The sequence below is a fragment of the Erythrolamprus reginae genome, chromosome 13, assembly GCF_031021105.1.
Source record: "Erythrolamprus reginae isolate rEryReg1 chromosome 13, rEryReg1.hap1, whole genome shotgun sequence".
NCBI lineage: Eukaryota > Metazoa > Chordata > Lepidosauria > Squamata > Dipsadidae > Erythrolamprus > Erythrolamprus reginae.
The window spans coordinates 13,502,593-13,529,047 of record NC_091962.1 but is presented as its reverse complement, the minus strand read 5'-3'; the positions used below and the strand labels follow the sequence as shown (position 1 = coordinate 13,529,047).

At 45.5% G+C, this 26,455-nt stretch overlaps 1 protein-coding gene across 1 annotated transcript; it reads left to right on the top strand.

Moving 5' to 3' along the window:
* The first annotated feature begins 602 nt into the window (after window positions 1-602).
* Window positions 603-8,442, top strand: LOC139175472 (neuronal acetylcholine receptor subunit alpha-7-like). The gene is made up of 10 exons (XM_070766597.1): window positions 603-663; window positions 2,521-2,660; window positions 3,407-3,451; window positions 3,562-3,671; window positions 3,903-3,982; window positions 4,292-4,459; window positions 5,048-5,242; window positions 6,080-6,166; window positions 6,449-6,564; window positions 7,739-8,442. Exons 1-10 carry the CDS (start codon window positions 603-605, stop codon window positions 8,249-8,251), a joined length of 1,515 nt encoding a protein of 504 aa, XP_070622698.1. The 3' UTR covers window positions 8,252-8,442.
* The last annotated feature ends 18,013 nt before the right edge of the window (window positions 8,443-26,455 follow it).

Here is a 26,455-nt window from a genome sequence, read left to right as displayed (position 1 = left end):
CAGCATCTTCATTCCAGGTGACCTTCTAATTCCAGAGGGGCTAGACTGGATGACCTCTGGGGCCCTGCTGGGCTTGGAGGAGCTTCCCGCTGGGACCACAGCCTGGCCGGTCCTTCCCAGCCTCCTCCTCCTCCAGGCTGGCTGGCTGCAGCCTCTCCATCTTGGCTGCCTGTAGAGCCTCCGGGCCCCTTCTACCCAAACCCACCCACCCCCTTTTCTCATTCCTGGGGGGGCAGTGTTCCTTGGAAATGGGGAGGGGGGTCTTCCGAAGAGAGTGGAGAGAGAGAGAGAGAGAGAGAGAGAGAGAGAGAGAGAAAGGCTTCAGGCCCCCCTGTAAAAGGGACGGAGGGTGGCCGGAGTGCAGGTTCTCCCTTCCCCCCCCCTTTCTTTCTTTCTTTCTTTCTTTCCCTCCTTCTTTCCTTCCTTCCTTCCCTCCCTCTCCTCCTCCTCTCCTAAATGAAGCCCTGGTTTGCTGTCTTTGCTAAGCTGCAGAACGTCTCTTCTTTCTTCTCCTTCGGATTCTGGCAAAAAGCAGGAAGGGAGGAGGAAAGATTCCGGGGAATTTAAATCCCTTTTTTTTTTCCTTCCTCCCCCCAACCGACATGAATACGGAATTTTCTGCTCACCTCCTCGTCTTCGCCTCCTTCTTCCTTCTCGTCCCAGGTAAGGCCCTTCCTTCCTTCCTTCCTTTCTTTTCTTCCTCCCTCCTCCATTCTTGTTTTCCTTCCTTCCCTCTTGTTCTTCCTTCTTTCCTTCCTTTATTCTTTCCCTTCTTCCGCCTTCCTACCCTTCCTTCATTCTTATTTTCCTTCCTTCCCTCCCTTCTTCCCCCTATGAATTTTCAATGTGATGAAAACCGAAGGTTCCTTCCTTCCTTCCCTCTTGTTCTTCTCCCTTTCTTCATTTCTTTTATTCTCTCCTCCCTCCCTCCCTACCTTTCCTCCATTCCTGTTTTCCTTCCTTCCTCTTCTTCCCCTTCCTTCCTTCCTCTCTCCCTCTCCGTCCACCCACCTGTCCTGCGTGAGGTCTCCTGGCATAGGAGCAGGTGGGTGGCCTCCAAAGGCTTTGAGGTGGGGGGTTTGGGAAAGGGGGGGTTGATACACACACACACACACACACACAACCTTATGAATTTGGACCTCTGCTTTGAAGGCTGCCCGGTTTTCAGAGACGCCAAAGGAAGGGAAAAAATTCTGGTCCAGCTTGAAAACGGGAAACTAATTCTCGGCGGTATCGTTTTTGGCTTTGCTGGTTGTTCTGCAGAACAACCATCTCATTAGTGTGTGTGTTTGTGTCTCTCTCGGTTTGTGTGTTTGTATATGTGTTCTATTTTGCCACACTCTGCCTGTTGGTGCGTTTGTGTGTGTGGTGTGTTTTGCTTTGCGGGCACGAAAGACGACACAACCATCTTTACTGCCGGCGGAGTGCAATTTTTTTTTGCATGTTGCGTTGCCGCTTTGCTGAATGGGGAAGGATGGTGTGTGTGGGGAGGGGCTGGAGACTTCCCCCAAGAGGGGGGGGCACCTTCTCCCCACCCACCCCTTTCCTCCCCTCTTCCATTCGAGATCAGATTTTCATTAGCAGAGTTGTGGAGCCATGTGAGTTTTCGGACTCTCCTGCGCTGCCATTTGCATGGGGTGGGGGGCAAATCTTTGGGTTGGGGGGATTTAAAATCTGGGGGCAGAAGCTTTGGGGCGGAAAGATCAGGTTGGGTAAGAGGCAGGGGATTATGGGTAACAGCAGCAGGGCCTGAAGAGAGCCTTGAAAAATCCCAGGAACGGATCACACAATGTATGATAATAATGCTGGAAGGGACCTTGGAGGTCTTCTAGCCCACCCCCTGCTCAAGTAGGAGACCCAAACCATCTCAGAATGGCTGTCCAGTCTCTCCTTGAAAACCTGCAGTGTTGGAGCGCCCACAGCTTCTGGTGGTAAGCTGTCCCACTGGTTAATTTGTCCTAACCATCAGGAAATTCCTCCTTAATTCCAGCTTCTCTGCATCCAGTTCTGGAGACCTCACCTACAGAAAGTGATGGATCAAATGGAACGGGTCCAAAGACGGGCTACAAAAATGGAGAAGGTCTCACGCATAAAACTTATTAGGAAAGACTTCATGAACTCAGTCTGTATAGTCTGGAGGACAGAAGGAAAAGGGGGGACACGATCGAAAAGGAGGGAAGTGTTTTCAATAGGAAAGTGAACCCAAGAACCAGGGGCCACAATCTGAGGTCAGTTGGGGGAAAGATCAGAAGCAACGTGAGAAAATATTATTTGACTGAAAGAAGAGTAGATGCTTGGAACAAACTTCCAGCAGACGTGGTTGGTCAATCCACAGTCACTGAATGTAAACATGCCTGAGATAAACATAGATCCATCCTAAGATAAAATACAGGAAATAGTATAAGGGCAGATGAAGTCTTTTTCTGCCGTCAATCTTCTGTGTTTCTATGAAAAAAAATCTCCCCGAATTCTGGATCTTGATGTTCTCCTCAACATTCACGTCCAACTCTTGGTTTGCAGACTCCGAAGGAGGCCTCCACCAGCGCCAACTGCTGAAGGACCTGATGGAAGACTACATTCCCCTGGAGAGACCCGTCGGCAATGATACCCAAGCCATCACTGTCCACTTCACCCTCAGCCTTATGCAAATCATGGATCTGGTAAGTCCTGGAGATGAATGCCAAACATGGACACCTCTGTGGTGGCCCCGCCTGCGTCCCGAGCAGCTGATTCTGAGCATCGAGAGACGGGTGTGGGTTGGTATCCTAGGCCAGGGTATTTGGCACCTAAGCCTGATGTGGGATTAGAGGCTGAAAGCCAACTGTTGCACCTCCAGAGGTGCCCATGAGTAACTCAGAAGGGGAAGAGCTTCTTCTCGATGTCAGAGTGCACAGAAGTGTCAGAAGGTAGGAGCAGCTGAACAGGAAAAGGCCTTTGTGTGGATAGATCTATAGAACACTTGGTCACGCCTTTCGGCGATATAAGGGCAAGCCTCGTGACAGCAAGTGTGGAAGTCAACTTCAATTGTGAGAGACGGCTGAATCAAATCTACTTTTGGACTGTTTGTGGGAAATACAGATTAAGAAAAGCAAATCTTGATTCCCGGGCTTCCTGCCAATTCAGAGTGAATCATAGTTAAGTAGAGACGTCATCAAGGAAAACTATTTCGGAGTTGACTTTATGCCCGAGACTTTAATGAATAGCCGAGATTGCAACGGACAGATTCCTTGCTTGATCTAATAATTGACCTGGCCAGACAGAACAGGTTATAACTTTAAATCGGTCGTACGTTGAGGATTTGCCTTATTTTTAAACAAAATTGCCTGTGGCTAAGAGGGATTTTTCAATTTTTAAAGTGTGTGGTTTTTCAAGAAACCTTATTTTTATTTTCCTGTTGCCTGCACAGGATGAGAAGAACCAAGTCCTCATCACCAACGTCTGGCTGCAGATGGTACGTTTTAAATATCTACCTCTCTGTCTATAATTGAAGGAGGATGAAAGGGAAAGGGCACCCCGAAATTAGGCGCCTTGCAAAACACGGTCTGTTTTTCTTTTTTTAAGTACTGGTACGATCACTATTTGCGATGGAACGAATCTGAATATCCCGGAGTGAAAACGTTACGTTTCTCAGCCGAGCAGGTGTGGAAACCTGACATTCTTCTGTACAACAGGTAAGGCAGGGCTACAAAAATCGAGGGTGGGGGGACGACTTGGGGGGTCCCTGGAGGTAATACAAAACCAGTTAAGAAAAATCTCGCGTAAGGGAAAAAGCCGGCGGCAGTTGTGAAAACCTCTTGGCAGGTTTTGAAATAATTCTTTTTATTTAAAGTATTTAAATTTCCTGTTGGAGTTTTTTTTTTAGTTAAAGAGTTTTAATTCTTCTCTAATTTTTTTTTCCTTAGTGCCAACGAGGAATTCGACTCTACACTCCACACTCACGTCTTGGTCAACTCCAGCGGTTACTGCCAGTGGCTGCCTCCAGGTGAGATGGGAGGGATGCAAAAATAAGATCTGCTTTTCTGGTTCATAAAAAAAAGGAAGGAAGGAAGGAAGGAAGGAAGGAAGGAAGGAAGGAAGGAAGGAAGGAAGGAAGGAAGGAAGGAAGGAAGGAATAAAATTGTTCGACTACTCCAATATATATTGCGTAGGGTTCAAATTGCCGAGCAGGATGGCTGTCTTATTTTACACGCAGGCTCCCGCGTGGCTTTCTTTCAAAAATACTTCTAAATTTTAGAAAAGGCATTGGAGTTTGGGAGAGGGTCCCACTTTTCTTCCTCCCCTTCCCCTCCAGGGATCTTGAAAAGCACCTGTCGAATCGACGTCCGTTGGTTCCCCTTCGACACCCAAAAATGCGACCTCAAATTCGGGTCCTGGACTCACGACGGCTGGCTGCTCGACCTCCGTATGCTGGAGAGCGACACGTCGGGCTACATCTCCAACGGCGAGTGGGACCTTGTGGGTAAGAATGAAGTCGACGGTCCCCTTTGGCATTGCTAGGACCATAGTTCCCTCTGAGCTGAGCAGTGAGCAATCGCTCACTTAAAAGTCATCATCAACTCAGAGTTTTCCAAATCTGCCCAGAAGCCGAGAGGGAAAGAGTGAGAGGGAAGGAGAGAGAGAGGAAGAGAGAGAAACAGAGAGAAAAAAGAGAGGAAGGAAAAGAGAAAGAGAAAGAATGGGAGTAAGGAAGAGAGAAAGAAAATCAAAATCTAGTTTGAAACTAGCTCAACTATTTAAGTGGCATTTTGATATTGATAGAGTTTCCCTATTATGAGCTCACTGTTATAGACACACAGGACAGTATTTTATTTTGAAATTCTCTGAGGCAGAACAGGGTGGGTTTTTTGTTTGTTTGTGTTTGTTTATTTATTTATTTATTTATTTATTTATTATTTCCGTGCCGCCCAATCCCGAAGGGACTGCCGCTCAGACACTATACTTTTCCGCCCCCCCCCCCAAAAAAAAATTAGAGGGAACACTGGCTAGGACCCTGGAGGAGGGGGACTCTTTCCCTTTGACTCTTCCTCTCCATCCTTCCATCCTGCAGGGGTCCCTGGCAGTGAAAAACGGGTTTTCTACGACTGTTGTTGGGAGCCTTACCTTGATGTCACCTTCGTGGTCGTTATGCGTCGACGGACGTTGTACTACGCCCTGAACATGCTAGTTCCTTGCTTGCTGCTCTCGGCCGTGACATTTTTGGTCTTCCTCTTGCCTGCTGATTCAGGGGAGAAGATTTCTTTGGGTAAAAACTCTTGGGCCCAAGGAGGCGGCGAGGTTGGCATGTGCAGCCGGGCGAGGGGAAGCAAGATTTTGACCAATGGACGGAATTTTCAAATTCTGTAGAGCGAGGACGCTGATAGTCCTATGACAAAAGTGTGAACTCTGGCCCTTTTATGACTTGTGGACTTCAACTACCAGAATTCCTGAGCCGTCATGGCCAAACACTGCTGGTTGAGGAATTCTGGGAGTTGAAGTCCACAAGTCTCAAAGTTACTCAGTTTGGAGACCAAACATGGCCGGCTGAGGAATTCTGGGAGTTGAAGTCCACAAGTCTTAAAGTCACCCAGTTTGGAGACCAAAAATGGCTGGCTGAGGAATTCTGGGAGTTGAAGTCCACAAGTCTTAAAGTCACCCAGTTTGGAGACCAAAAATGGCCGGCTGAGGAATTCTGGGAGTTGAAGTCCACAAGTCTTAAAGTCACCCAGTTTAGAGACCAAACATGGCTGGCTGAGGAATTCTGGGAGTCGAAGTCTACAAGTCTTAAAGTTACCCTATTTGGAGACCAATCATGACCAGCTGAGGAATTCTGGGAGTTGAAGTCCACAAGTCATAAACGGGTCATAATTAATTCCTCACCCTTGGTCTACAAGGGCACACAAACAAAAAATCCCTTTCCTTGTGCACTGAAAACTGGTCTAAAAGATTGGGAGGTCAGTCTAAAAAACTCCCCATTTTGCAGACTGGGAAGACTGGGGCTGAGGCAGGCGGGGCTGACCCAGGGGTCCTTCTTCTAGAAAGGCTCCATGGGACACCCCCGTCCCCTGCCACTAACTTTTCGGGGTCTCCCTTTTCTTTCCAGGCATCACTGTGCTGCTGTCGCTTACTGTCTTTATGTTGCTGGTGGCCGAAGTAATGCCAGCCACCTCCGATTCGGTGCCACTAATAGGTGAGACTGGAAAAGGGGAATCCAATTTCAAACAAGAGTACCCGCCCCCTCCTGTCCTTTCGCCCTCTCCCAATTCCGGGGTGCACCTGCGTCACCTCCAGTTTGTGTGAGTTTTTAAAGGGGCTGTTGACCAAAGGCTTAAATTTGTTTTAACTACCCATTTCTACAAGAATGCGGAATGCCCTCTGGGGATAGGATAGGATTAAAACCTAGTCAAAGATGTACACTGAAAAGCCCAGGTGAGATGACTCCGGGATTTCTCCAATCTGCTTCTCTTTGCAGGGCAATATTTTGCCAGCACCATGGGCATGGTGGGTCTCTCAGTAATGACCACCGTCTTTGTCCTCCAGTACCACCACCACCACCCCGAGGGAGGCTCCATGCCAAGATGGGTGAGTGCCGCCTCCTGTTTCAGATTTGGGGGGGGGGGTGTTCCTACAATGGGAACCCTGAATCTGAGTTTCCGATCCCTTGTACCCCACCCACAAACCTGTCACGTTGCTCACTCAGATTGTGCCAGCGTGGCCAGTCCTCCTTCCGCTTCCACCCAGGTGGGTGGATATAGGATGTCCTTGAACCCCTCTAAAGAATACTTTGTGGCTGCATCTGCTCCCTCCTGAAAATCCCCCCACCCAAGTTCCCATCCACATCAGGCCTTCTACAGATAGTGTGGCAAGCTGTTGATTTATCCCCAACTGCTACACCGGATTGACCGTTATCCCTGTTCTCGCCATCAATCAGAAGCTTCCTTGAAAACTTTTCAGGCTAAAAATATGAACTTTCCTCAAATAATAATAATAATAATAATAATAATAATAATAATAATAATAATAATTATTATTATTATTATTATTATTATTATTATTATTATTATTATTATTATTGCATTTGTATGCCGCCCCTCTCCACAGACTTCCTGCCAACCAACCATTTCTACCACCTGCTGGGGAATGGGGGGTGGTCTCCCTTTGGGAATCTCGCCCCTGGGCTGCCCTAAGGTGGCACTTTTGAAATCACTGGAGATGATGCACTTTCATTAACTTGAACGGCAGATTCTTTGTCCTGGCTGGCTCTTTTACTATTTTTATAATTCTCTGGTTTGGGTGTGTTAAAAATAAAATAAAATAAAAACAGTACGTTCATATTCTTATAGGAGAATTGGGGGCTTCCCTCAAAATGTGGCACAGCCCAGAGCAGTGTTGGGCACTTTAAGAGGGGAAGACTTCAACGCCCAGAATTCCTTAGCCAGCATGCTTAAGTGGAGAGGACTCCAACTCTCAGAATCCCCCAGCCAGCATGCTTTAAAAGGAGTGGACTCCAAGTCCCAGAATTCCCCAGCCAGCCTACTTTAATAGAGGAGGATTCCAACTCCCAGAATCTCCCAGCCAGCATGCTTTACGAGGGGTGGACTCCAACTCCCAGAATCCCCCAGCCAGCATGGTTTATGACATGCTGGCTGGGGAATTCTGGGAATTGAAGTCCACAAATCTCCCCTTCCTTTGCTCCGTTCCAAGACAGACCCCTGAAAAGTTGGGGGTCCCCTTCTCTCATCCAGCGGTTTCTTCCACACAGGTCCTGGTGCTGAACTGGGGCGCTTGGCTCTTGAGGATGCGCCAACCGGGAGAAGAACCCCAGCGGCACCCCCCGTGCGCCCCCAGCTTGCTGAGCTGCAGCTCAGACAACAGCGACAGAGCGAGCAGCAGCCCGCCCACCCGTCCGGCTGGGCCCATCGCCAACGGCCACCTGGTCTACGCGGGGATCCCCATCGCAGCCGTGGCTCCTGCCCCCTTCCCCACCACCAAGCCCCCTGACATACCCCGTCCCTTCCTCTTCTCCCCGGAGCCTCCGTCCTCCATCCCTGAGGACCCTCACCTGAGCTCCATCCTGAAGGAGCTGAGATACGTCGCTCAACGCTTCCGCAGCCGAGATGCGTCTCGGGCCGCCTGCAACCAGTGGAAATTTGCCGGGGCTGTCATCGACCGACTCTGCCTGGTCCTCTTCGCCCTCTTCCACATCGTTTGTTCCATCGCCATCCTCATGGCGGCTCCCAACTTCGCAGAGGCCATCACCAAGGACTTCCTCTGATGGTCGTCCGTGAAAATGTCGAGAAGGATCAAACCCCGGCAGGAGGAGGACGGAGCGGCTGGCTGTGCTTAGGAACAACAGTAGGGCAAAAGAGACTAGGATGATGCCCAGATGTTCTTCATAAGACAGGAAGGTTATAACTTTGGGGATACATTGGACTCTGTCCTCATTGGGATATTTATCATCCGGACACTGGGTGCATTTTTCAGTATCTGAAAAATAAAAAGCAATATTTCTTTAATACAGTGATACCTCATCTTACAAACGCCACATCATACAAACTTTTCGAGATACAAACCCAGGGTTTAAGATTTTTTTGACTCTTCTTACAAACTATTTTCACCTTACAAACCCACCGCCGCCACTGGGATGCCCCGCCTCCGGACCTCCGTTGCCAGCGAAGCGCCCGTTTTTGTGCTGCTGGGATTCCCCTGAGGCTCCCATCCATGGGAAACCCCACCTCCGGACTTCGCGCTTGGGATTCCTCTGCAGCATCGCAAAAACACAGAAGTCTGGAGGTGGGGTTTCCCATGGAGGGGAACCTCACCTCAGGGGAATCCCAGCAGCGCAAAAACGGGCGCTTCGGCTGGCAAAAGGAGTGAATTTTGGGCTTGCACGCATTAATTGCTTTTCCATTGATTCCTATGGGAAACATTGTTTTGTCTTACAAACTTTTCACCTTAAGAGCCTCGTCCCAGAACCAATTAAGTTTGTAAGACAAGGTATCACTGTATTTTATTTTTTTACATTACAAGAAATACATTTTTGGGACAACACCTAATTCCAGGGACATATTCCAAGACGTATTTCTAAACAATTCCATTAAAAAGAACTAAGAAGAATATTTTTTCAAAAAATCTAGCTAGGTATATGCAGTTGAGGGGAGTTCAGTCTCTTCCGAGCTCTCCTTCAAAGTCTTTTTGATCTACTTCCTTTTAGATAAGAAATTGTGCAGGTTGGAAAAAAAAACAGGTTTGCTCCAATCTGCCTTTTAAGTTGCACTTTCATGATAATGTTCTGGATGGATCCAGTTCCACCAAGCCTCCCATTTTCCTCAGGGCCAACCCACCTTCCTGAGTGGAGAAGGTCCCCTTCGGACAAGGAACGCAGTTGTAGCAGCAAACTGGCTCTCCTTCTCGAGCCCTCTTGACCAATCCAGGACGACAACTTTCCCCACATCTGGACTCAGGCAGAGACTGAGCAGAAAAAAGAGAACGTGTTAGGAAATATGTTAGGACTCTCCATCCATGGAAAGTGGAGGTAGACAAGTAGCCTCTGGTCTTCAATGAGGTTAATATGAAATCTCTGACTTCTTCTAAACAGATGCAGGAGGTATAACAACTGGCAGATTCTTCATTTAATTCCTCCCTTTTTCTTTTGGAATTTAACATTGCAATAAAGTACTTTTCTACTTAATAAAGTATGGAGGATGAAATTGCAGAAAAAAAATTAAGTATGATGATATGTTCATATTAAAACTGAGAATAAAGTTTACTGTAAAAAGTTTAGGAAACTTTTATTTCATTCAGTTTTTTTAATGTAGAATAAAACTGTGATGAAGAAAGACACCTCTGTCTTAACCAAGAATTGTAATCAAGATCTTAATAAACTACTAATAAAAGATGTTTTAATGTTTCGATCATGTCCCCCCTTTTCCTGGAGGACAGAAGGAAAAGGGGGAACATGGTCGAAACATTTAAATATGTTAAAGGGTTAAATAAGGTTCAGGAGGGAAGTGTTTTTAATAGGAAAGTGAACACAAGAACAAGGGGACACAATCTGAAGTTAGTTGGGGGAAAGATCAAAAGCAACGTGAGGAAATATTATTTCACTGAAAGAGTAGTAGATCCTTGGAACAAACTTCCAGCAGACGTGGTTGGTAAATCCACAGTAACTGAATTTAAACATGCCTGGGATAAACATAGATCCATCCTAAGATAAAACACAGGAAATAGTATAAGGGCAGACTAGATAGACCATGAGGTCTTTTTCTGCCGTGAGTCTTCTATGTTTCTATGAAACAGGTTTCCAAATAGAAAAAAAAATTAAAGATTTAGGAATTTGGTTTACGGCAAGGTACTCTTCACTAAAAGAACTAAATTATATGAAACTACTAAATAAAACAAAAGAAGACTTAGAAAAATGGACAAACTTAAATTTATCCTTAATGGGAAGGATTAACACCATAAAGTCTAATATACTTCCAAGGTGGCTCTATCTCTTCCAAACAGCACCAATACAATTAAACAAATCGTTCTTTACTAAAATAAATAAAATAATTTCTAAATTTATCTGGTGCAATAAAAAACCAAGAATAAACATGAAAGCCTTACAAGATCTAAGAACAAGAGGAGGATTTGGTTTGCCCAACTTAGAAATATACCACCAAGCCACTAAATTACTATGGATTAAAGAATGGGTCAACCTTGAAAATCCTAGAATTGTAACACTAGAAGGTCACGATATAAATGAAGGTTGGCATGCACATTTATGGGGAAATGAACATTCAAAACACTCACATTTTAAACAACATCAAATTCGGAATACATTGTTGAAATAGCAGTGAAAAGTTAGGAAAAAACATTATAACGAAATACCCAGATGGCTATCTACATTAGAAGCCCAAATCCATCCAAATATAATTAGCCAAGAACAAATAATAACCTATGAAGCCCTCCTAAATACCAAAGGAAGTCTAAAAACTAGAGAAAGACTTAAAGAGGAAGGCATAGTAATAGATTGGCTGCCATATTACCAAATTCAAAGTACAGTGATCCCCCGATCATTGCGGGGGTTCCGTTCCAGGACCCCCCGCAAAGAGCGGGTTTTCGCGAAGTAGCGCTGCGGAAGTAAAAACACCATCTGCGCATGCGCAGATGGTGTTTTTACTTCCCAGCAGCGAGGAGCCGAAGATTGGGGTTTCCCCGCCGCCCACGCAAACTCCTCGCTGCTGCCGCGCCCGCCGCTCGCCCGCCTTGAAAGGGAAAGCCCCCCCAGGCCGGCTCCAATCCCCCCAGGCCGGCTCCGATCCCCCAGGCCGGCTCCGATCGTTTTAAAACAGGCGCGCCGTTTCTCCGCTGACTCCTGGCGAACTTCCCCGCTTTAGGAGTCAGCGGAGAAGCGGCACGCCTGTTTTAAAACGATCGGAGCCGGCCTGGGGGGGCTTTCCAGCAACCCCCGAGCCCGGGTTGGGGGCTCGGGGGTTGCTGGAAAGCCCTCCCAGGCCGGCTCCGGTCGTTTTAAAACAGGCGCGCCGCTTCTCCGCTGACTCCTGGCGAACTTCCCCGCTTTAGGAGTCAGCGGAGAAGCCGCGCGCCTGTTTTAAAAGATCGGAGCCGGCCTGGGGGGGTCAGCGGGGTTCCTCTCTCGACTGTTCCTCTCTCGACCGCAGCCGAGCTTCCCTCGGCCCCCTTTGGCCCCGTCGCCTCCTCCCCGCCTGCTTTTCCTCGCCAAGCGCACGAAAAAAAAGAGAGAAGGCTTCTGCCAGAAGCCGGGTGACGCCGGAGGAGCTCCGAAAGCCGGAGAAGAAGAGTCTCGCAGGCGGGGAGGAGGCGACGGGGCCAAAGGGGGCCGAGGGAAGCTCGGCTGCGGTCGAGAGAGGAACGGCTCGGGCTCGCCGCAAGAAAAAAAAGAGAGAAGGCTTCGACCAGAAGCCGGGTGACGCCAGAGGAGCTCCGAAAGCCGGCTAGCGGCTTTCCCCCCGCAAGAACTCTTGAGAGGAACAGCAAAAAGGCCACTCAGGCGCGTCTCCTGAGGGGAAGCCAGCATGGCGAGCGACGGAGCGGCATGAATGGGCGGCCACAAGAGCCTGATGTTGGCGGAATTGGGGACCAGCGAGGAGCCGAAGAAACCCGCTGCCCACGGAAAGGGGAAACACGGATGTTCGGCTCCTCGCTGCTGCTGGTGCGGCCGCCGCTTGTCCGCACGCCCGCCGCCCGCCCTTCGCCCGCCCACGCCGTTGCTCGCGCCACTCAGCTGGGAAGCGGGGCTGGGGTTTCCCCGCCGCCCACGCAAAGGGGAAACCCCGGCAAGAGGGGGAAGACCCAGGGAAGCCGCCCAGCAGCTGATCTGCCCGGCAAACTCCATCATCTACGCATGCGTGGCCATAGAAAGAAAAGGGCGCGCATGCGCAGATGGTGTTGTTTACTTCCGGGTTGAAAAATCGCAAATTAGCCTGTTCGCAATGGTCGGGAACGCAATAACCGGGGGATCACTGTAGATACAAAAAGGACCTGGTGAAATTCGGAATATGTAAAAAACAAAAGGAAATAGACAAAATATTGACAGGATCTGACAAAAAATTCATAACCCAAATGTATAATTGTCTACTAAATTACGAAAAGATTGAAGAAATAGTTAAACCTAATATGATAGCTTGGATGACCAACTTTGGCTCTGCGATTCAACTAGAAGACTGGGAAAAACTATGGTCAGTAAACTATAAGATGACACTATCAACACCATACAAAGAAAATCTTTATAAAATGTTCTTCCGATGGCACTATGCGCCAGCGCGCTTAGCCAAAATAAACGTAAATGTAAGTAACAAATGTTGGAAGTGCAAAAAAGAGGTAGGAACATACTACCACATTTGGTGGCAATGTAAGGAAGCAAAAAGATTTTGGACCCAAATTCAGACATGGATGGGTGGGTGGGTGGATGGGTGGATGGCCAAATGGGCAGGAACTTAATTTGCTGCTGGCATCCCTGAAAAAGGAATCTGCTTTGAAGGCAGGCTGCTTGGGGATAAGCTAGATAGGAGAGAACTGATGACTGGTGAAATGAATCCTTTCAAGAAGATTGGGGAAGATGGGGGAATGGACTTCTCATATTTAACTGGAAAACAAATCTTAAGAGTTGCCATGTTTCAATTTACAGGAGCTCCTATGACTTTGGAGAGTGGAATGGAGTTGTTGAAAAAGATCCTAATTAAAATTTGAAGGACATGTATTATTATTAAGAATGGAATAAAGATATTTAATCATTGGATGGATCAGAGATAATGATTGTGGCCTATGGTAGATAAGGAGCCCCTGTAACTTCAATGTAAAAGGTAAAAACCCCTAGAAACAATTTAAAACAGTTTTAAAACCCATGCGTTTCTCTATTATCACTAGGATCTTTGGAGTCCTAATGTATAACCATTTAAATAGGAGCCACCCCTGTGCAGCACTGCTAAAAAACCCAACACAGTTCTAGGCTGCATAAACAGACGAATCAAGATCACCTGAAGTGTTAATACTACTTTATAATGACTTTTTTAAAAAAATTCTTTTTATTGTTTTCATAAATACACATATCACATGTTGTTTGTTCAGTTTACAGATCTTGTCCAACTTTTTTACCTGTTACAATCGTTCTTAGTTAAGTTAGGTCTTATAAATAACACTCTCTTAATACTATGCAATAAAGGACAGAAAAAAAGCATTCAAAAGGTATTTGTGGTTTTTCTACAATTTGTACTGCAATTTCCTATCATATTATACAAGAAATTTCTTTTGAATCCATTCGTGCCAATTACACCACATACTTTTAACTTCATTCCATTTCCCTTAAGTAAGTTTGTCATCTCGTCCATTTCTGCACATGAGTAATATCTTGTCTATTATTAAGTTTGCATTGGGAGTCTGTTCATTTCTCCATGTTTGTGCTATCGCAATTCTAGTAGCTGTGTTTATATGTGTCAATAAGAAAAGTGTTTGCTTATAATGACTTTTTAAGGCCAAACCTGGAATACTGCATTCAGTTTTGGTTGCCAGAATGTAAAAAAAGATCTGGAGATTCTATAAAGAGTGCAGAGAAGAGCAACAAAGAGGATTAGGGGACTGGAGGCTAAAACACATGAAAGACGGTTGCAGGAACTGGGTTTATGTCTAGTTTAATGAAAAGAAGGACCAGGGGAGACATGGTAGCAGTGTTCCAATATCTCAGGGGTTGCCACAAGGAAGAGGGAGGAAAAAAGGAAATAGGGAAAGGGTAGTGGAAGGTAGGAAGGAATACAGTAAGTATACAGAAAAGAAAAAAAGGGGTTTGGGGGGGATAGGGAAGGGAAATACGAAATCAAGCAGTTCAGGTAAGTAATACGATTATACATTGTAAGTTGTAGATTATAATACAAATGCCTAGGTAAAATTAACAGGGCTTATAATACATGTAATTCTTGATAACAGTGTTGTATTTCTTAAACATTGTAAATAAACAGTAGATAAGCAATATCCTTGATATTATCAAGAATTTTCTTAGGTTTTAATAATAAACGTTACATCTCATGTTAATATATATTAGCTAATAACAAATTGATGAAAATATTTTCTAAATTTGAAGAGTGAAAAGAGAGAGATATTAAATTTACAGGAAAAAAAGGGTAGTGGAAAGAGGGGGGGAAAAGAGGAAAATGAATAAAAGAAAAGAAAGAATGCAGAAAAGAAGAGAAAGATCTGCGTGTGACGCAGACATTTTCAGGGATGACTTTTTGTGGAAAAGTAATAGGAGGAGTACCGTATATGCATAATATAGTAAATGTATTTTATATGTAAAAGGAAAAAAAAGAAAAGAAGAAAGTATATGTTAGTAGGTATTAGTAGTAATGTGTTATGTGATATGTATTGCATTAGTTTAAAAACGGATAAAAAGAGATATGGTATAAGTTTTGTTGCAAATTAATTAGTTTTTGGCGCTAAGTCTTTTAATTAATTTGAGTTTGGTTGGAACGTTCAAGAGTAAAACAGGATTACTGGTTTGATAAATTAGTGGTTTTGTAATATAAAAGTTTGATTATTTTTTTTGTGAAACCTATTTGTACCAATTTTCCCATATTTCATAATATTCTGGGAAATTACCACAGGTGAACAAGCATTAAAATTAGCTTCAAGGCAAAATACAGAAGCTTCAGGATCTGCAGTTGCCCTTCATTTCTTGAAGAAAGTCATTTGTTGGGACCTGAGGAAATTTTAGTCAAAGCTTAAAAGAAGCAAAATATATAAGAAAACTAGTTGCCTCAAGGAACTACAGGCAAAAGTTAAGGAAAAATAGTTCAAGTCCAGGGGTTTGACCTTATTTTCTTGAAATAAAGCCAGTTCTTAAGGTAATTCTGAGATTATGTTAGCCAAGGCTCATATTTGTAGTAAAATAGAGGGAATATTAGGTCATCTCAGCCATGTCCTGTTAACCCAACCACCACAGGCAGAACAAAACCAGAAACAGAGAAATACAGATTGATGGCAGAAAAGACCTCGTGGTCCATCTACTCTGCCCTCATGCTATTTCCTGTATTTTCAAATTAAAATTAACAGTTTTAAAGGTAAAGATAAAGTTACCACAGGAGGTGACCTTGCTCTCAGAAATAAAGTGACATTTTAGTCAAGGCTCAAATCCTGAAATAATCGAGATATTCAGCTGTCCCGGGCATTTTACTCCTTAGAATACACCCCCGGGGTTAAAATTACTACAGGTGCTATCTAACACTAGGGGCTATTAAGCGGCTAAAGAACTCGTGCTCCCCTCCCCTCACTATCCGGCAAGTTTTAAAAAGCCTGAGGGAAAAAAAGCCTTACCTCAAAAACTCAAAAGGCCCTGCCCGGCCTCGAGCTCGAGGACTTGGGCTGCGGAGGCCCCGGGACGACTGTTTTTGGGGCTCTCCGGCGCCCCGCAACATCGAACGAGAGACCCTCCAGCCGCAGACTCTGCTCCTTCGGGCAACGTGCTTGCTAATGTTCCACACAGCTGTGGAAAATCAGCGGCATTTTAAATGCTCCCCCCGCCCCTCGAGCGAGGAGAGGCATCCCGACCAATCCGAGGGAGGGGTTTTCAAAAGCAGCCAATGAACGGGCGAGAGGGGCGGGGAGAAAGACCCCCGGGGAGCCTTTGAGGGGGTTTGGGCGGAAAAGGCTCGGTTGCACTGTGCGGGACCCTCAGCACGGGGCTCGGCACCTGGAGGGGTTGCCATGGAGACGGCTCATTGCGGCCTGGTGGGGAAGATTGGAGGCTTGAGCCAGGTGAATTCAATGAATCTTAAATGAGAACGAACGGTAAACGACCCATACAAACTACTTTTGCAGAATACCCTATGTGTTGTGTTGGGCAACTCCAGCTACTGAAACAAATTGGCTCTTTTCTACTTTGGAGTTGTTTTTAGAGTGAGTGGCATATAAATAAAATAAATGAATAATAATGTTTTAAAATAAAGTTGGAATGGAGAAACTGTGGTCTTTTGGATATTGCATTACACCAGTATTACACCAAATATCTTCAAGTTGGGAAACACTGTATTGCACAGACACCTGATTAGGGACACCTGGCTTAGGAGATCTAGGTAGAAACATAGAAGATTGACAGCAGAAAAAGACCTCCTGGTCCATCTATTCTGCCCTTATACTATTTCCTGTGTTTTATCTTAGGATGGATCTATGTTTATCCCAGGCATGTTTCAATTCAGTTACTGTGGATTTACCAACCACGTCTGCTGGGAGTTTGTTCCAAGCATCTACTACTCTTGGAGTCAAATCATATTTTCTCAGGTTGCTTCTGATCTCCCCCCCCCCCCCAACTAACCTCAGACTGTGCTCCCTTGTTCTTGGGTTCACTTTCCTATTAAAAACACTTCCCTCCTGGATCTTATTTAACCCTTTAACCTATTTAAATGTTTCAATCAGGTCCCCCCTTTCCCTTCTGTCCTCCAGACTAGACAGATGGAGTTCATGAAGTCTTTCCTGATCAGTTTTATGCTTAAGACCAGGGGTCCCCAAACGTTTTTCACAGGGGGCCAGTTCACTGTCCCTCAGACTGTTGGAGCGTGGAGCGAGATCCCCCCTCCTGCCCCCTCCCTCCCCCTCCCCCTCCCCCTCCCACTATCTCCGCTTCTCTCTCTCTTCCTAAATTCAGGCGAAGCCACAGAAACCGATGACGCTGAAGCAGGGAGAATTCCCATTGGTATTGTCCCTCGATCTGCCCCCTCCCACCTCCAACGGCCGAGATAAACGCTTCTCCGCGACCCCTCAGAACCAAGGATTCTTCCTCTGGAGCTGGAAGCGTCTGGCTGCACACACACTGTTTATAGCAGCCTCACTAATGACCCCAGCCCCACCCAACCACAGGTGGCCTCATTTTCTTTGATAATAATCTCTCAGTTGTTGCTGCCTATGCATCGCTCTCCGCATGCGTGACTTTATCATTAACTCTTGTTCCGAATCCAAGGAGGAGCTAGATAATTGATCTCCTTCTGAGCTGTCTGCCCCACTCTCCTCCTCCCTGTCACTCATGTCTTCTTGGTCAGAGGAGCCTTCATCAGCAGATTCCACCGGGAGCAAAACAGGCCTGCGGCATGTGGATGTCTCCCCCACATCCACAGTCCTTGGGGCAGGAGCTGGGCCAGAGCTAACCACAACACCTAGAATGTAAGATGGCTGAGTGTCCAATCCTATGTGGTGAAATTAGTGAAGGGCTACCACAATTTTTACTAACGCACTGTGGGTGTGGTTTATGCAGGACGCTCTGCATTTTATTTCAACATCTTTCAGTGCAAATTGGGTGGAGCTCCATTTTTACTACACCACTGTGTCCCCCCCCTGTCCAGGCAGTAGCCCAACCCTGGGTAAGATGGAGGGAAGTGAAAGAGGGAAAATGCCTGTTCCATGTTGGGCAAAGCCATAAATCTCCACCTTCTATTTGTGGGAGAACCACAGGTATTTGTGTGGTCACTGCGCATCTTGGACTGACCTTCATTTCATCCATCAGAGCTTTTCTTATTTCCTTAAAATGGAAGTTGCAATTATTATTAGGAGCCATATTGAGACCTAAACATTGATTCCCAATTGATCAGCAATCTGTGTGGTTGGAGAGCAGAACAGTTTCCATGGGAGCCTCTTCCAGAAATCTAATTGTTCTCACCAGTGGTGAGATTCAGTCAGTTCGCATCATTTCAGGAGAACCGGTTGTTAACTTTCTGAGCAGTTTGGCCAACTGGTTGTTGGAAGAAATCATTAGAGCAGAGAACAGGTTGTTAAGTAACTTGAATTCCACCACTGGTTCCCACCGTTATTCACCCCTTTCTTGGACCTGGATGAATATTATGGAGCACTGAACTTTTGTGACCTGCCTTTAGACAGGATACCTTCAATCTCCTTCTGGGAAGAGTCACCAGGTCCTTTTTCTCTGGACATCTTCTCCAGCCCTTCACAGCCAAGACAAGCTTGGAAGAGGAGCAGAGAAAATGCTTCAGGCAGAAATTGTAACTGACGTGTCCTTCTTCTTCACTTGTTCCCAGGAAAAGGTCCAAAAGTTGTTGAGAGAGTGGTACCTGTAAGACCCTTACCCAAATCCTTCCCAAAAAAGGCACCTGGCTCAGGCCACCGGACTTACTCCCACCCAGGTGGGCAACTGGTTTAAAAACCGTCGTCAGAGGGACCGGGCCGCTTCTGCCAAGCACAGCCGTCTCCGGACGAGGGGCAGAGTGGGGAGAGGAGGATCACCCCAAATTTCAATATAAGGCAAGTGGAAGAAAAGAAGGGGGGGAAATATATGAAATGATAAAAGGAAATAAAGGCTGCCAAAGAGGAAATGAAAACAGGGGAAGAGCCTTCTCTGTGGCGGCCCCGACCCTCTGGGACCAACTCCCCCCAGAGATCAGAGTTGCCCCCACCCTCCCCGCCTTTCGTAAGCTCCTTAAAACCCACCTCTGTCGTCAGGCATGGGGGAATCGAGATACTCTCTTCCCCCTAGGCCTATAAAATTTATGCATGGTATGTCTGTGTGTATGTTTGGTTTCTTAAATAAGGGTCTTTTACATTAATTTAAATATTAGATTTGTTACATATTGTTTTATTATTGTTGTTAGCCGCCCCGAGTCTATGGAGAGGGGTGGCATACAAATCTAATAAGTAAGTAAGTAAGTAAGTAAGTAAACAAACAAACAAACAAACAAACAAAGACTTTGCTGTGATAAACGAAAAACGATGGGTTGATCTACTTGAATCGATTCTGCCAATTGTCCATTGATTAGAACCAGATCTCTGCCTGAACAATATTCCCGTCGGATTGCCCATCCAAACTTGAACGATCAATTAAATACACTTAAGCAGCACTTAAAAGCAACCACAATAACAACAGCAACAATAACAACCCCCAGTTTGGATTCAATCCATCTCCCAGGAGTGTCACCAGGAGAATTTATAGGAATAGTTGAAAAAATTTTATTCCCAATGCTTCGGGCTGGGCTTTGTGAGGCCGCGAAAGGAAACATTTCATGTTGGCTTTGATCAGAGATGGAAGTTAGTAGTTCTTCCTTTCCAGGAAGAGCTATCCTGGTTAGCGGGCGCTTCCAGAGGGAATGTTAATCCCAAGGGTAAAGGTTTAAGACTGGAGTACAATAATGAAAAAGTCTCGGAGGAAGAGGAGGAGGTGATGGTGGTGCAGGGGTTAAATCTGCTGTTTGTTGCATTAAGAGCATCAGGACGGAAGATGAGAGGGAGGAGAGAAAGATGGAGGGAGAAAGGAATGGTGATGATAGATAGATAGATATAGATAGGTAGATAGATGATAAGGTGAATATAGATGATAGATAGATGATAGATGGATGGATGGACGGACGGACGGACGGAGGGACGGACGGACAGACAGATAGATGATGGTTAGATAGATAGATTTAATTTATTAGATTTGTATAGTATCGAATAATAGAAGATAATAGGACAGATGATAGATGATTGCTATATGGATAGATGATAGGTAGGTAGGTAGGTAGGTGGATAGATAGATAGAGATAGATAGATAGATAGATAGATATGATAGATATGATAGATAGATAGATATATAGATAGATAGACAGATAGATAGATATGATAGATAGATAGATATGATAGATAGATATGATAGATAGATATGATAGATAGATATGATAGATAAATAGATAGATATGATAAATAGATATGATAGATAGATATGATAGATAGACAGATAGATAGATATGATAGATAGATAGATAGATATGATAGATAGATATGATAGATAGATAGATATGATAGATAGACAGATAGACAGATAGATAGATATGATAGATAGATAGATAGATAGATAGATATGATAGATAGATATGATAGATAGATATGATAGATAGATATGATAGATAGATATGATAGATAGATTAGATAGATAGATAGATAGATAGATATGATAGATAGATATGGTAGATATGATAGATAGATAGATAGATAGATAGATAGATAGATAGATAGATAGATAGATGATAGATAGATAGAGATGAAAATAGATAGATAGATAGATAGATAGATAGGATAGATAGATAGATAGATGATGATAGATAGATAGAGATGAAAATAGATAGATAGATAGATAGATAGATAGATAGATAGATAGATGATAGACAGATAGATAAACAATGAGAGCTAGGTAGGGAGCTGTTAAGGTAGGTGGGTAGGTAGATAGGCATGGAGGGCAGGGAGGGAAGGAAGAAAAAAAGATATAGATACAAGGGAGAAGGGAGTAAGGAGAGAACAAAGAAGGAAGGAGACAGATAATGTAGATGACGGAGACAGAGATAGACATAGGTAGAAGGGAGGGGGAAGGAAGGAAGGAAGGAAGATACCGTGCCCGCCCCTCTCTCTCCAAGGTAAGGAGGTGCTTAGCGGATCAGAATAATGTAGAAATGAAGCTTAATTATCATATCTGTTCTGATCCCATCTCACCTTCTGTATTATCTCCGGGAGATTATCTCAGAACACTAATCCTCCACTAAAGCTTTTAGCACTGGGCTATATCCTCCGTATTTTTGTCTACACGAGACCACCAACCCCAGAATGAAGAGGCCTCGATCTTCATTACTCCTCTCCGCTGATTCCTCTGACACATTCACCCCTTTTCCCACCCCTCCACCCCCATAGGGCTAAGAGGCAAACAGGAAACCTCCCTGGGAGCAAATACTATACGTGGAATTTATGTTCCTCTGTGTGAAATTTCAGCCTGGATTTATCGCATCGTCGTAGTTGACGTTGCCAAAAGAAGAAGAAGCTAAGCAGGGCCAGACCGGGTTGATTTTTGGGTGAGGGACGCCCTACCCGAAACATCGCAAACCATCCTCGAGAAAAAGTTCAGCCGTGGGTGCAGAGGAACGAAACCGCCGAGCGTCGGGGACTTCCCTGTAAGAAACGGCGACGCTAAGAAAACCAAGCTTGGTCCTCAGCTGTCCGCCTTGGCGGCCTCGCTGTTGCTTTGCAACCGTCGCCATGGCAACCCCGGGAAGAAAAGATGCTCGGGGGGGCTTTGGAGGATCACAGCACCAGCTCCCCGACGGCCACCATCAGGGAGAAAACGACTTATTTCCAAGTAACTGGGCCCATCTGCTCGTCGAGGGCCTGTAACCTCCGGCTACGTTGAGATAATGACAGGAATAACAGACTCGTCGTATTCCGTGATGCTCTTTTTCTTCTTTGCATTTTTTTTAGAATTTGGGGTGGGGGAGGAAGCCCCAATGTTTCTCTCCCCCCATCCCCCACCTCTGCCAGATCTGGAGACCGCCCCTCCGATTAAAAAAACTCGGTGCAAAAAACTGAATTGTTTTTCTCTTCCTCCGACGTCGATTTGAAGCGTATTATTTGCTGAGCGATATTGGCAACGAGTAGCGGGTTGCTACGGGTATAGATAAGGACGCTGCACCAGTTGCGGAAGTTGCGCTGCGCGCTCAACTTCGCTTCTCCTGTGTGTGTGCGCGTGCGATGTGACGTGCTCATGTCTGAGATTTCAGCGGGGTTTTTTGCAGCTGCGCATATGCGGAAGCAAAAAAAAAAATTGCCGAAATCTCTCGCGCGTGTCCCCCTCACGAGATTTTACTTCCTGCTCGTGTGCAGAAGCAAAAACACACCTCACAATCAAGGAGGCCGGGAGTTTGATCCTAGATAGAAGCAGATATATTTCTCTCTCTCGGCACAACGAGAGTATATCTGCCAAAATAGAACTCTGCATTGGCAACGGGAAAGGCAATGAGCCAGTAAATACACTGATAGCTCAATTCAATTGCCCGTACTCCACCCCGTAGAGATTATGGGGTCATTCAGTGATGATTGACGTGCGAGCAATAACCATTATCGATAAAAGCACCACCTCACTCTGCAAGGGGGATCCCAGTTACTAATTTTGGTTGTTTAAGCAAGGACCCCCGTATCCCCCAGCCACGTATAGACAGACCAAGGAATCATGATTTGAAATCCTTTTATTTTGACCGTGGTGGGTGGCCTCTGGTTCACCCTCCCCACTTCAATTCCCAACCCCAGGGTTGGGTCACTGAGATTCGAAACGGCGTCTGAAACATTTGTAAAAAAGGAAAGCTCTCATTTTGCAAGCATCCCTCTCGTCGTCCTCTGAGCTGTGGGGAGAAATTAAAACCCAGGTCCGCTTCCATTAGCGGCCATTTGAAGTTAACAACCGCACTGATAAACTTGTTTTTTCATCCTTTGCCTTGTAAGGCAGAGAATTAACCTCTAGGCTACAGTATTCAATCCCTTCAGCTCTGTATATATCGTCAATATACCAGGGTGATTCGACACAAAAATATGTAACCCTTCCCTGGTACAGAGCTGAAGGGATTGGATACTGTAGCCTGGAGGTTAATTCTCTGCCTTACACGGAAAGGTTGCATGTTCAAGTCCCAGTGAGAGTATGGCTAGCTGACGAGGGCAAAATAAGGCTGAAATAGATCTATCCTAGTCTCCCTTAATTTTCAAATTCAGCCAAATTCAGAGGCAGCTCGAAGGGGGGGGGGGAGATGAAGGAATCCACTGGCCATTTTGATCAAGAGAAAGGATTCCAGGGATCTTGTATTAGCCAGATCCCCAAGGGTTGGAAATCAAGTCTTGTCGTCAGTAGGCCCGACAGGCTTCTGAACCAAATCCACACGTTTGGGGTAGGGACTGATTAGATCCCTTTCCCGACATTGTGCGGGAGATTCAACAGCCGCTTGTCCGAAGAGACGGAGTCGGGTTCGACACTAAGTGAGGGAAGAAGAACTGTGCGGTTGCGTGAACACAGCACCTGACAAGATTGTTGTTGTGCACACCATTGTAAACACAGACAGTTGTGCGTCTCTGTTCTTGGGGGCTTCGGTACAAGGGGGGAAAGGATTGAGCCCTTATCTGGAGAACTTGTGGATCCCTACAGGCAGTCCTTAACTTACAACGGCTTGTTTAGCGACCGTTCAAAGTTACGACGGCGCTGATAAAATCTCTAGAAGTATTTTGCACACTTAGGATCATGGGATCAAAATTCAGGCCTTTGGCAACTGACTCACAGTTACGGCGGTAGCCCTGTCTTAGGGGTGGTGGGTCACATGATCCCCTTTTCGTGACCTTCTGACCAGCAACGTCAGTGAGGACGCCAGATTTGCTTAAGGACGGGAAAATCTGGTGGTAACTCGAAGACTATCTGTATTTTTTGAAACAACCTTACACGGTCAACACTTGGCAAAGCCAACCTAAATCCATGGGATCAAAGAGACCCTGCCTCTAATACAGGAGTGAGTGAACCTTACTTCCACTAGTAGAGAGGAAATGGCCCCCACAGGCAATCCTTGTTTAGTGACTGCCTTGCCATCATGGCGTCACTGAAAAAAAATCCCTTTGCAACCTGTCCTCACCTTTACAACCTTCCTAGATCTGACAAGCGATTGAAAGCTGCAAAGATGATTGATAGATAGGTAGAGAGAGAGAGAGGTAGGAAGAGAGATATGAGATAGATAGGTAGAGAGAGAGAGAAAAGAAAAAGAGAAACTGAAAAGAGAAAGAAAGGGAGAAAGAAAGACAAAGAGGAAGACAGAGAGAAAGAAAGAAAGAAAGAAAGAAAGAAAGAGGGAGAAAGAAAAAGAGACAGAGAGCATGAAAGAAAGAGAAAAAGAAAAAGAGGGTGAATGAGAAGAGAAAGGGAAAAAAGAAAGTGAGACACAGAAAGAGAAAAAAGAAAGAAAAAGAGAGAGAAAGGGAGAAAGAAAGACAAAGAGGAAGACAGAGAGGAAGAGAGGAAGAAAGAAAGAGGGAGAAAGAAAAAGAGACAGAGAGCATGAAAGAAAGAGAAAAAAGAAAGAGAAAGAAGGAGAAAAAGAGAAAAAAAAGAAAAAGTCACTCTGGATAATGTGATGAATGTCATATAAATGTGACATCTACATGAATTAATAAAATAATTTCGACGGAGAGACTGCTTTGCTTAAAGACCAAATTTTGGGCGCTAAACGAGGACTGCCTCTATTCTTCGGCCACTGGCTATCGCTCCCTCCCTCCTCCGATGGACATTCACAGATCCAGGTTTGTTCATTCAAATTCCGGCACAATCGGACCGCCGGTTTTCGGCCTCCTCCTGCCTCCGCGTCCTTGGAGAAACCTCCCTTCCCCAGTTCACAGATCCGGTATAGAAATTTTTTTATTTATTCATTCTGTTTTGTGTGTGTGTTTTTAAACTGGATATTTAAAGCAGCCTCAAACTGAGCAGGCTCAACCTATTTGGGAAGAAACCGATCTTGACATTACGAATTGTAAAGGAAAAAAAAAAAGCTTTCCCCCCCTTGGGTTCAAGGTAGACTGCTCCTAGGCAGGGAGGCTCACCCGCGTTATTTGGGAAGGAAGCGAGGCGGGCTCGGGGAGGGGGAATTAAATTTGGGGGTTCCGCCAGCGCCGGGGATTAAAAAAAGGTCACCTCGCCGACTCGACTTTCGCTGGGTGGTCTCCCTTCCTCGTGTGCCTTTACAGGCCCCAGTGGGATGGCTTCGAGCCCACCTCAGGGTCCCAACTCTCCGAGTGCGGGTTTTGTTCTCCTAACGGCTGCACCAGGGTGACTAAAGGAACGATGGGGAAGCTGCGGGCTGGACTAGAAGACCTCCAAGGTCCCTCCCAACTCTGTCACCCTATGCTTCCAATTCGGCTCAGCCTCTGCACTTTCCTTCCTTGGTTAAATGCTTCCTCTGTTCTTCTTAGGTTTCTGAGCACTTGTGGGAAGTTTTATCACATTCCTCGGGGATTATTAATTTCTTTCCTGCCTTCCTTCCTCTAGTGAAGAGTCCAGCAAAAGAATTCTGCGTTAGAATACTGACTTGAAAACTCGTGTTTTCTAAAAGCCTGGGACTTCCTTCCTTCCTTCCTTCCCTTTCTATTTTCCTTTTTTCTTTCTCCTCTATTCCTTTTCCCTTCTTTTTTTGCTTCCTTCCTTCCTTCTCTCTCTATTCCATTCTTCCTCCTTCCCTTTCTTCCCTCTCTATTCCATCCCTCCCTCTTTGCTTCTCCCTTTCTTTCTTTCTTTCTTTCTTTCATTCTTTTTTCTTTCTTTCTTTCCTTCCTTCCTTCCATTCCTCTCTATTCCTTCCATCCCTCCGTTTATTCCTTTCTTTCTTTCTTCCATTCCTCTATTCCTTCCTTCCTGGCCTCTCTATTCCTTCCTGCCTTTACTCCTTCCTTCCTTTCTTCCTCTCTATTCCTTCCTTCTCTCTTTACTTGTTCCTCCCTTCCTGCTCTATTTCTTCCTTCCCTTTTTACTCCTTCCTTTCTTTCTTTCTTCCATCCCTCTTACACCCTTTCTTTCATCCATCCCTCTATTTCTTTCTTCCTTCCCTCTCTACTTCTTCCTGCCCTCTTTATTCCTTTCTTCCATCCCTCTCTATTCCTTCCTGCCTTCTTTAGTCCTTCCTTCCTTTCTTCCTCTCTATTTCTTCCTTCTCTTTACTTCTTCCTTCCTTCCTTCCCACTCTATTTCTTCCTTCCCTCTTTACTCCTTCCTTCCTTTCTTTCTTTCTTCCATCCCTCTATTCCTTCCTTCCCTCTTACTCCCTTTCTTTCGTCCATCCCTCTATTTCTTTCTTCCTTCCCTCTCTACTTCTTCCTGCCCTATTTATTCCTTTCTTCCATCACTCTCTATTCCTTCCTGCCTTCCCTCTCTATTTCTTCCTTCTCTCTTTACTCCTTCCTTCCATCCATCCCTCTCTCTCTCTCTCTCTCTCTCTCCCTTCCTTCCTCCCTCTACCAAAGACTTGAGCAAAAGAATCCCATACCTGAATCTGGGCTTAATGGGCCTTCCCATCTCCCCAGACACACTTCCTGGCTTAGAAGACTGTAATGTTGACCAAAGAGCCTTGCAGTTGGGTTAATGGATTCGATCGTGGCTCAGGGAAGCCAGCCAGAGACGTCTTGTACCGCGTTCCTCTCCCTTGCCCTCCCTCCCAAT